This window comes from Nerophis ophidion, linkage group LG04, assembly GCF_033978795.1.
Source record: "Nerophis ophidion isolate RoL-2023_Sa linkage group LG04, RoL_Noph_v1.0, whole genome shotgun sequence".
Lineage (NCBI taxonomy): Eukaryota > Metazoa > Chordata > Actinopteri > Syngnathiformes > Syngnathidae > Nerophis > Nerophis ophidion.
In genome coordinates this window covers 20,691,275-20,703,228 of record NC_084614.1, presented here as the reverse complement: position 1 = coordinate 20,703,228, position 11,954 = coordinate 20,691,275, and the positions used below count along the sequence as shown (strand labels likewise).

Sequence of the window (11,954 nt, the reverse complement as noted above, 5' to 3'; positions counted from 1 at the left end):
GTCAGTGACGTTCTACATGAAAAGTTGTATACAAACATTGTAAACATTTGCAGCTTTATAGATGACATGAAGTGACTAAGCAAAGCGTGGCGTTTGTTTTTGATACATTTCATACAAACGCCACACCGTTTCTACAGGACGGAAGACATATAAAGTCATGATTGTGATGTTTTGGTAAGATGACTATTCAATCTTGACCATTATTTCCGGAATATTAGGCATCTTTTTTTTAAGCTCGCAACACAATTATCCAAAAATATATCTCAGAATATCCCCCATCAGAAAAACAAAAGCCCATTTTCATGTGAAATATTCCAAAAATCCACTTCTCAGAAGTGATTGCATGTGACTCCCTGTGAATGTATCAGAAAATACATATAATACCTTTTAATGGAAATCACTGCACAATTATGAATCCCAGATTTTTTTTAATAACTTAGAAAAATGTCAAGTATGAACAGATGTCATCTTTGCCTCAAGAGGGCCCGTTTATTTTATTTCGTATATATTGCAGTCTTCTAGGTTTGCTTTTGTTCTTACGAACACCCTCAACCAGAAATGGAGCACTTTAAATAACCTGCAGGAAGCAGGTGTTGGGAACTTAACATCACAGCTTCCAATTTATGTAAATCAACTTTGGTAAACTTGAAGGAAAGTGCCAAAAATGGTTTACTTGCATTTTGTAGACTGCAATATACCCAAGAGGGGCCAGTTCTATGCGTCACTTTTTATTCAGGCGCCCACAGTAAAGAAAGCCAACTTTTCCAATGGCAAAATAATGTAACTTCAAAAAAAAAAAAAAAAAAAAAAGGTAAAGAAAATAGAGCAGCAATTTTTTTTTCTTTTTTTTTGCACAGTACGTGTGCACAATTCAAGTAAATAAAAGATATATCTATAAAGGAAAATAAACCTATAGGTCCAAGACAGATACATAAGAACCTCCAGTCTTTGTTGGTCAGATTGGCACTTTTGTGAATAGAAGAGTGCAGTTTTGAAGAAAAACTATTTCAACGTCACGATTTTTCCACAAAATCAAAGCCTTTCTTGATAAATCCTGCTCGAGCACATTTGTCATGTGGGGACGCTGTTGATAGGCTATTAACGTTATTGATGGAGGTCTTCTAGGAGCGCAAGTGTTCTGTGGAGAACATTTAAACAGAGTGATTTTTCTAACGGGGACCACCTAAAAGTCCTCCACAAAACATACGAGGCTACCTGGACTCTGACGGGGGACAAAGTCACGCAGTCAAGCAAACAAGCCTGTCCTCACTCGGTGCTACTTAGTCATCAAACGTCACGCGACCAAACTAACGCTCCGTTTTAGTGCGTCCGCACTCACCCCAATAATCCTAAATCATAGAGGCTATAAGCAATGACCCCAAAAAAAAGTTTTTCAGAAGAAAATATCTCATCCTTAGTATGAAGGTCTGGAAAATTAAGTTGAATTACACTTTTTCTTTTATTATCAAATCTTACAAGAATAAAGTCATGTTAGAGAATATTGTTGTGCTTCAGAATAACAAAAAAAGTTTTAAAATTTCCATTTGAGGTAAAGACTTGCACGCAACACTCTGGGACCAGCATTGCTTTGTTTGTGTGAGATTTACCCAAGTGTAACTTTTTCATTTTACCGCTTAATCTTGCAAAATTTACCTTTTTGTAGTAAAAAATTGTGACTTTTATATTCGCATCTTTAATTTGTGTAAAATCACAACCTTTTTTTCTTGCAAAATTACAACTTTATTCTCATCACTTGTGCATTATATAGCATTGTTTTATTACACCATCGCAATTTTGTGGTACTAAAGATTTTTTTGCACTTTGAATACATTTTGAATGTTTGTCGAGAAGAGAGAAAAAAAAGCAAATTTACAAACTTTAGTTTAAATAAAGACGGAAAACGTTTTCGGGTTTCCGTACATAAATGATCTTGCTAGTAGCCACTCATCAGTGTGACGTGTGCAGGTGTTGTATGCAAGTGTGTGTGTGTGTTTGTGTGCAAACAAATACATGAATATCAACGCAAATAATATTACCCTATTGAAATTACATTTTTGAATCACCGCTGTCTGCTGGCATCTCCCACCACCAGGCCGGAAGAGGTCCCGTTGGTTGATAACATGAAAATAGTCTGAATGGTATTCATCCACTAGCACTGTAGTATATAACACCATCACTACACTATGAGTAGTTAACAGCCAGACACTCGCTTCCTGTTCCGTGGCTGAGGATGTGCAGAGGCGGCGTGCGACAAAACACCATGCGACTACATGCAGACAGGAAGGGGGCATCGTGTTCGCACTGACTAATCTGGTATCCTTCCTCTGTAAATCTACATAGTTCCTACTGCTGCCCCCTCTTTCCTTCTGCCTTGTTAGATCACCTCCTATCTCAAATGTACTCTTATTAGTAACACAACACACCACGAGCATTTGATCGCTACCTAACTAAACCACCCCTGACATTTCTAGATCTTGTAAACCTTGCCCACAAAGACCCCCAATAGCAGATTTAAGCTACATTTTCCTCCCACACAAAAAAATATCCTGATGAAAACAAAGTCATGTCAGTTTGCGTAGATTTTGATCCCTCCCTTAAGGACGTCAGCCTCTCCTACAAGTGCTTTCCATAAAAGAAAAGTGACCTAAAACCCAGTAAGTGTTTAGGGTAGAAGGTAAAAAGGGAGCTTTAAAGTACATTTGCAAAATTGCACTAAGTCAGGCCGTTATCCAGAAGGTGAGGAAAGTGTCTTTCCTCAAAGTAGGAATGTCCTATTTGGAAAAGAAACCCATCAAAATGCCTACAAATATTTCTTATCATTACTGCCACTAACAGACCCCCGCCACCCCAAAAAAACAAAACAAAAAAACAGTGGCAGCAAGATGTGTGTGTGTGCGCTGTAAGTCGGGGTACAGGTGGTCTCAGATCAGCGATAGAGAACAGAGGTATGACATCTAGAAATCGCTACTCTTCCTCCCCAATCAAATTGGACAAATCTTATCCTTTAGAGTTGAAAGCCCTCCATGGGTGCCTCCTGCTGCGGGAACAGGAACTGCTGGTTGGCCTGGTCCACCTGAGGCGCCAGACTGCTGTCTTCGTCTTCCACGCCGAAGTAGTGCTCAATGAGGTCAAAGGCCTTTTGGTAGATCTCCTGGTTCTCGTGGCTCTGGAGGAACTCTATCTTGTCCAGACCTACAGCAAGGAAACACTGCATTGACTACATATGTGTCAACGTAAAACATGACAAAATACACTTAATACAGTGGAACCTCAATTTATGAACCTAATTGGTTCTTGGACAAGGTTTGTAAATTTAAAAGTTCATGTAATGAAGCAAATTTCTCCACAAGAAACAATGTAAATATGATTAATAGGTTTCAGCCTCAACTAAAGTCCATATGTAAGTGAAGGTTGTACACTTTTTTTTAACATAACGTCACATAAAATAAGGAGGTGAAGAATCAACTGTCTCTTTATCAACAAGCCAAAACGACGACAATCCAAACTGTCCTGTAGGTGCTGCTGTGCAAGCATGTCTCATTGGTTCCCCCACAAAAGATCAGCAAAGACAAAAATCTTTAACTTAAACAACCATATCGCTACAATAATAAACATTAAAATGAGCAAAATCCACTTACTTTACATAAAGCTGACTGATTAACCCCCGGCACAGTCCTCTCGTGAGATGCTCCGTAACAGAGAAAGAAGGGAATGTAGGGGGTGGCGGGGAGGGACTGTGTGCGCGCTCGAAAGAAGCGACACTCAACGAGAGGTAGTCTTCTACTCTGCTGTGAAATAAATCCGCGTTGGCATATTTTTCCAGAAAAGTCCATTCTCTTCAAAGCTTACTGTGGTAGTATTATACAAGCAAGCAGAAATGGCTACCAGCAGGACACAAAATGAGTGAATGACGCGTTCCTACGCAGCGATATAGTTCTTAAACGGAGGCTTATTTGTCTGGATTTAAAAGTTTGTTGACTGAAAAGGTTGCTGATAAAGGGGTTCATAAATCAAGGTTCCATTGTATTTTGTTTTGGTCTAAAACTGACTTTTTTTTTTCCAGAAATGACAAAAAGATGGGAATCAAATGTTTGGATTCTGGGAATCATTTGCCAGTTATTGATCCCTGACGGCGCACATGACGTCACACAAAACGCCACAAATGCTCAAGTGTCAGTCATGAGGAAGCATTGCAGAGTTGGTATTTCATAAAAGACAGGAACTACTACAAATATGCAGAAACATTAGCACACACAGAATGTTAATTTTGAATGAATGTGACGTTTTGATACCCTCTGAGCCAAAAGTGCACCTCCACCAGCGCGTCATCTGTTAATACTGTAGGTAAATGACACTGCCGGTCATTGTAAAAGCTGCTATTATTAACTGTGGACATGAACTCAATGCTTCTCATGCATTATATTACATGATGAGGCAGCGTGTGACTGGCTCAGAGGCTGTATGCCTCCACCTTGTCTGAGAAGTGTCCTCCACAGTGAAGGCACTGTGATTGGTCAGAAAGGTAGTGTATGGCTTCCTGAAAAATAAGATATGCTTATTATTCTGCAAAATAATAGTTCATGTTCATGGCAGAATGCACAGTTTTATTAGATGTGAGTTCTATTTGTCACTGAATGACATTGTTCTGCTTTTGTGCTCAGCTAGTGTATTATTTAAAACAATTATCTGCATTTCAATGGAAAAAATATAGCTGAACATGTTACTGGACATTCTTGTATAATTGCCATAAAATAATTGTTGCATTTTGTTTATTTCTACAGTTGAATACTTATTTTAGAGTTACTTTTAGAACAAAATACCTGTAATTTTTCAGTTGACACCCTGCGCCCTGGCACCCCATCGAGGCTGTGGTCCTCTTAAGACCTCCCTGTTGTGTTTGTTAGAGATGGGAATCTCTGAGCAACTCACAATTCAAAACTATACCAGTTTTTGGGGTGACTATTTGATTAAGAGAATTGTTTCAACACAATTCAAATCGATTTCTGCAATGTACAATTTCGTGTAATACAGAGATTCTCAAACTGTAGTACGCCAAAGAATCAGTTGATTAAAATAGTGCTTTATTTTCCTATATTCAAACGCGGTGTTACTGTTCAAACTGCATGTAATCGATTTAGAATCGAAGAGAGTCACAATTTAGATAATAATCGATTTTCTTAAATAACCCGTAGTATTTGTACATCACAATGAGAATCACCTTTATTGGCTAAGTATGTAACACAAATAAATTGACTTGGTTCTGTGCTCCCTTTGTTCAATGCAAGAAACAAGGAAAACACGACGACAACAAAGAGCACAGTATCGTGGCAGATGGTACTGCGCACTTCATGTTTCTTTTGTAAATTAAACAAATGTGACGCTAATCAACATGTTTGTTGTCTTTTTTCAAATGAGAATCAGTAGGAGAATCGATAAACTGATTTGTTACGCAGGACCAAAAAAGGAATCGGAATCATAAAAATCTGATCAGCTCCCATCCCTGGACACACAAAAGGCTCCCTCGGATTGGTTCTGACGATGAGATAGTTAAGTGTTTAAAGTGACCAATCAGAAAGAATGTTTGTATGCTGTGTGAGCATAAAACGAGTCTGCACACAGCGTTGGTTTTACGCAAAAGGATTCTGGTGCTGTTTTGATGCCATTTATAATACTGCAATATAGTGGGCTACTGTTAGCATGGGTTATTATTTTAATCATTTCTAGCATGCTTGGGATCCTGTGTGACCAGGCACTAGAAAAGACACCTGCTAGTCCCTACTTTTGCCAGTGGAAAAGCAAGAGTTAGCAAGCCATGTATGTACTGTGCTGTGGAAAATTGACCAATTTCATTTAACACTGTTTCTGATAATACAGTAGGCGTTAGCATTTCCTGCATAGTACCGTAAGCTTCTTCGATGTGGTTGCAGTACGGATTGACTCCCGTGCCGTTGTTCTCCTGTTTGGCCTCCTGCTCGCCCAGCCGCAGAATGTTCTCCAGGCCGTTAAGGGCCACCTGAACAATCTTGGAGTCCATCACGGTGAGCAGATCACAGAGCGGTTTGATACAGTTTAGGTTAACCAGATACCTGAAGTGCCAACACACACACACATACAAAGACATTCGCTGTTGAACCCAATGAGAGAGAAAGAATAATAAGGAATTTAATTAAAAACTTTGTAAAAACCTGATCTGTTCTGGTGTTCCTCCAGAAGTGGCATTGGAGATTGCCCAGGCAGCCTCTTTCCTGGTCCTGAACTCGGCTTTTTGTAGGATTTCAATCAGCACTGGGAAGATGTTTGCATCAATAACTGTCTGTAGAGCAGAACAACCAAACATCAGACACGCAGAACGACAGCTGCCGCCAGTATGTGCCGTGTTGCACCTGTATCTGTGCTCGGTTCCCTGCTGTGATGTTGGAGATGGTCCAGCAGGCTTCTTTGCGGATGGACTCTCTGGCGCTGCTGAGCAAGTGCAGCAGACAAGGCAGGGCGGAGCAGTTCAACACCACCTGTCCACAGCGATACCGTCTTAAAAACAGCCGTAAAAGACGTCTTAATGCTGATCGGCAGAGACCCCCACCTGTGTCTGGATGTCATCTCCTGTCACGATGTTGCCCACCGCTCTCAAGGCAGGAGAGGCCACCTTATAGTCTACGTGCCTGGAAAACAGGAGGCGCGTTAATAGGCCGGGAATTTTACCAGCGGGACGTGCAGCGATGCAGGCTTACATGAGCAGCTCTATGAGGCGCCTGCAGACCCCGGAGTCAATGACAGCCTGGATTTTGTCATTGGGGCCGTCTGACAGGTAAGAGAGCGCCCAGCATGCATCTGCCAGCAAGTCTGGGTCACTGCTAAATAAAAGTCTGGAGAGTACCGGGAGACAGGGCGACACCTACAAGCACAATGTATTCTGGCATAAACATATCTTTAAAAAGGACAACAAAGTTCTTTGTAGAGACTTTTGGCACTAAACTTGTGGCTGCCGGCAACCTCCCAATGTTTATTTTTACAACATAGAGATGTGAATGGTTGGTACTCTGTAGTTTAGTGAAACCTATGCATGTGACACTTGCACTAATAGTAACTCAGTCCGTCTCTTCAGAACATTGCAGACTTTTTTGTGATTGTTTCGGCCTAAAATGGTTGAATTCACAGAAGCTTTTTCAGAAATTTGCGGCAAAAGTTGCAACGTTTTGAGGCTTACTTTATTTCAATAACATTGAATCAACTTCTGATTTTATGAAAATGTGATCAATGTTTTATGGGTTCGTTATAAACCTAACCTCAAAACGCACAGGACTGCAAACCCCCCCAAAAACTTGATTAATGTTTTATTCGTTTTCTATAGTAGACATAAAAGTAAACGCTAAGGCCTCTTTCATGCTGTCGGTCAGTTCCGATTTTTTACCTACGTGTCGGATATTTTCATGTCAATGTAAACAGTGCAATTCCCACATTTTCCAAGTCCGACCCAGGCCTCTTTCGTATGTGGTTTTAAATCTGATACGTATCTGATTGATTGATTTATTGATACTTTTATTAGTAGATTGCACAGTACAGTACATATTCCGTACTGCAGTCTGAACAATTGGTTTGCGTTCCTCCGACTAGTAAGTTATCAAAAAGCAATGAGCGTCATAATTCTTCGCCAAAATAAACAGTTGCAAAATATAAAATTGACAAATGAACAGAAAACAGGCAAAAATTATGCTTCAGGAACTTTCATGAATGTTCCACCACTCCTGTTTCCGACTGCTCACCCACACGATCTTCAGAGCAGACGTTGAGGCAAATCCCGCACAGACTGCGAGAGCCAAAATGCTTGCACTCTTCTTTCTTATTCTTCTACACGCACTAAATCAGTTCAGAAAATGTTGACTGATTACAGAAAATCCTTGAAACTGCCACAAATGCACCAGGACTGAGACCTACTAGAATTGAAGCCATGTTTTACATCTTTAAACACTGCAGCACATTTGAAATGTCTGCATGCAGGTCAGATTGCGTTAAGTTTGGACATTACAATTTTTTTGTAACGTGAAAGACTACATGAAATGATCGGATTTGCTAAAAAAAATCCGGATTGGGCATCCAAGGAAATATTCTCCACAATACCACATTGGACATTGGCCGAGAGTGGAGTCGGCTGTCTTGGTTGCTTTGTTGGGTCTGCTTATGTCTCTGGCCATGCTCCCTCCTCCCCAGCGGACAATGGCGTGGAACACCGCAGAGGCCACCACAGTGTATATGTTTATTTTACTTTTTATTCATAGCTGTATGTAGAAGTGTCTGGTTGTATCTGCTGCTTTAATGTCTTTAATGTCCTCTGTGTTCTTTGATGTTTGATGTTTCCCTCTTACACACATGTAAGAGGGATGTGTACTATGGCTATGAGTCGTTGTTTTTTTTCCCCCCTTGGCCTCAGTCTGCACCCCCACTCCAGGGCCCAGGCTAAGACCGATTTTCTTTAAAATTTTATTTTAATCTTCTATTCTTCCCCCCCCCCCCCCCCCCCCCCCCCCCCCGTTTGTCAGCTTTTTTGTAAGGGGTGCTGGAAGCCGGCAGACCCGTCAGCGATCCTGTTCTGTCTCCCTGTAATGTTTGTCTGATCTTGAATGGGATTGTGCTAAAAATTGTAATTTTCCTGAAGGAACTCTCCTGACGGAATAAATAAAGTACTATCTAATCTAATCTAATCTTTACCTTTGCAAGTTGCGAGAATTTGTGAACGGTTGAGAGCGAATTACAGTATAGCAGTAGTTATTGTTTGTATATGAGACTCTCATCACACATCAACATCTCTCATCTGTAAATGCGGCCTCTTTGCTAGGTCAGCATTGCCAATGAAAATATGTTCCTAATTGCCTTACCCTGGATGAATAAAGTTTACAAAATATATAAATACATGTAAACTAGGAAGTGAAGATGTCGGTTTATTAACAAATGTTTATATACTACCGTAAATTCAGTATTTAGCTTTTTTTTCCCCGTATGCTTTGAACCTTGCGGTTTATAAAATGGTGCAACTAATTTGTGGATTTTTCTTCGATGATGGCCACAATGCAAATAGCATTCATAAAACACAAGCAAATACATTGAAAAGGGGTGTTATTGTTTGTGATACGGTGCAATCTTTTGGCCAAGTTCTTTCACTGCAGGTGTTGCGGGGTGAATGTCTACAGTATTTCTGTCTTCTAAAGGTCCATATCATTTCTATTTGTGTGGATTCTTCATTCATCACTCCAAGCAACACGTTTTACAATGTAACTAAAGCAATTTATATTTGCTAGACCGTCTTGTGTGATATATGTAGGAGTGTTTTCATGCATATTTTTAAGTGCTATCGTAATGTAATCAAGCTAGTGTTGTTAGCATTAGCTAATATGCCAACATGTTTACAAGGATCTGTGTTAGTATTATTACCTTTCAATGGCATTCTTTTTGTATTTTTTCAGTTCTACTCATTTCTTGGTAAATTCACCAAAATGTCACCGTTGACTTAATGAGTCTGTTTTGCTGACTGGAGAGCTAGCTTCCGCTGTTAGTGGGTCCATGAAGCAGACTTCTGTTTTGTTTGATCAGCTGTTTTACTGGCATTTTACAGAATCAAAGAATGTAAATTAACAATGACAAAATATTTTTGTGTAAATAACTAATTGTATAACATGAAAATCTGTGCCTTATACAAACCCCGTTTCCATATGAGTTGGGAAATTTTGTTAGATGTAAATATAAACAGAATACAATGATTTGCAAATACTTTTCAACCCATATTCAATTGAAAGCTCTGTAAAGACAAGATATTTGATGTTCAAACTGATAAACTTTATTTTTTTTTTGCAAATAATAATTAACTTAGAATTTCATGGCTGCAACATGTGTCAAAGTAGTTGGTAAAGGACATGTTCACCACTGTGTTACATCACCTTTTATTTTAACAACACTCAAACGTTTGGGAACTGAGGAAACTAATTGTTGAAGCTCTGAAAGAGGAATACTTTCCCATTCTTGATTTATGTAGAACTTCAGTCGTAAACAGTCCGGGGTCTCCGCTGTCGCATTTTACGCTTCATAATGCGCCACACATTTTCGATGGGAGACAGGTCTGGACTGCAGGCGGGCCAGGAAAGTACCCGCACTCTTTTTTTACGAAGCCACGCTGTTGTAACACTTGTCTTGCTGAAATAAGCAGGAGCGTCCATGAAAACGTTGCTTGGATGACAACATATGTTGCTCCAAAACCTGTATGGACCTTTCAGCATTAATGGTGCCTTCACAGATGTGTAAGTTACCCATGCCTTGGGCACTATTACACCCCCATACCATCACAGATGCTGGCTTTTGAACCTTGAACCTATAACAATCCGAATGGTTATTTTCCTCTTTGTTCTGGAGGACACCACGTCCTCTGTTTCCAAATATAATTTGAAATGTGGACTCGTCAGACCACAGAACACCTTTCCACTTTGCATCAGTCCATCTCAGGTGAGCTCGGGCCCAGCAAAGCTGGCGGCGTTTCAGGATATTGTTGATAGATGGGTTTGGCTTTGCATAGTAGAGTTTTAACTTACACTTACAGATGTAGCGACCAACTGTAGTTACTGACAGTGGTTTTATAAAGTGTTCTTGAGCCCATGTGGTGATATCCTTTACACCCTGATGTCGGTTTTTGACGCAGTACCGCCTGATGGATTAAAAGTCCGTAATATCATCGCTTACGTGCAGTGATTCCTCTAGATTCTCTGAACTTTTTGAGGATTTTACGGACCGTAGATGGTAAAATCCCTAAATTCCTTGCAATAGCTCGTTGAGAAATGTTGTTCTAAAACTGTTTCCCAATTGGCTTACAAAGTGGTGACCCTCACCCCATCCTTGTTTGTGAATTACTTAGCATTTCATTGAAGCTGCTTTTATACGCAATCATGGCACCCAACTAGGGGTGTAACGGTACGTGTATTTATATTGAACCGTCTCGGTACGGGGGTTTCGGTTCGGTGCGGAGGAGTACCGAACAAGTTCCACACGAACATATGAAGTAGCCGCCTATGCTAAAGTCTTAATAAGCTGCTACGCTTCGTTCTACCTCTGTCTCCTACACAGCACCCAGCATTGTCCCACCCACACAACCATCTGATTGGTTACAACCGTAGCGGTAACAGCCAATCAGCAGTGCGTATTCAGAGCGCATGTAGTCAGCGCTTCGGCGTCGGGCAGACAGGTGAGCAGCGGACTCTCCCCAAATTATACTAAACACTTACAAGTCAACTACTTTCTAAGTATCACTATGAGCCTGTTGATCTTCTAGAAACAAACTGCTCAGCTCACTCGCAGTCCTGGCTTAAGGTGAAGGCTAATTAGCTTTTAGCGTAACGTTAATTAATTTTGCAGTGTGTGTGTGTGTTACGGACAGTGTTGATTGAGGTGTGTTGAAGCAGCAAAAAAGGACATTATGTTAAATGAAGAGTTTCTGTGTCTGATAGTTGATATAATGTAAATGCATCATAAAGCCTACATGAACTCCATGGTGTTCAGGGATGAATAGTCTCTCCTATTGCTACTGTGCTATTTTTTCAGCTATAGTTACATTAATCATTAATAATGTAGCAGCCTAGTTTTGAATGGCAGGGTCCCTGCTATTACATGTTGATACAAATATCACATTTACATAATAAAAACTACAGGCTTCCCAAATGCTGTAATAAATTAAGAATGATGAGTTGACTTGAAACTGTTTAATGTTGCACTTTTTATATGTAGAAGAAAAGTTGTGTCATTTTATTTAATCCGAGCAACACGTTGAGGCAGTTTAATGTGGAATAACGCGGGCAGAATTATTATAGTGTTTCCAATGTTAAAAGCATAAAGCCATTGTTTAGAAATTTGGTAAATAAATAACCAAAAATTTAGTATTTTGTTGTTTTCTTACTGTACCGAAAATGAACCGAACCGTGATC

At 40.0% G+C, this 11,954-nt stretch overlaps 1 protein-coding gene across 1 annotated transcript in view; it reads right to left on the bottom strand.

The window, feature by feature from the left end:
• Positions 1–772: 772 nt before the first annotated feature.
• Positions 773–11,954, bottom strand: part of kpna6 (karyopherin alpha 6 (importin alpha 7)) — a 28,324-nt gene continuing 17,142 nt past the window's right edge. Inside the window, exons 9-14 of the mRNA XM_061897379.1 lie at positions 6,729–6,892; positions 6,581–6,659; positions 6,384–6,509; positions 6,186–6,313; positions 5,902–6,086; positions 773–3,192 (exon numbers count right to left, since the gene is read on the bottom strand). Coding sequence (XP_061753363.1) covers positions 3,005–3,192; positions 5,902–6,086; positions 6,186–6,313; positions 6,384–6,509; positions 6,581–6,659; positions 6,729–6,892 — 870 coding nt within the window. The 3' untranslated portion in view covers positions 773–3,004. The remainder of the gene's footprint in view (positions 3,193–5,901; positions 6,087–6,185; positions 6,314–6,383; positions 6,510–6,580; positions 6,660–6,728; positions 6,893–11,954) is intronic.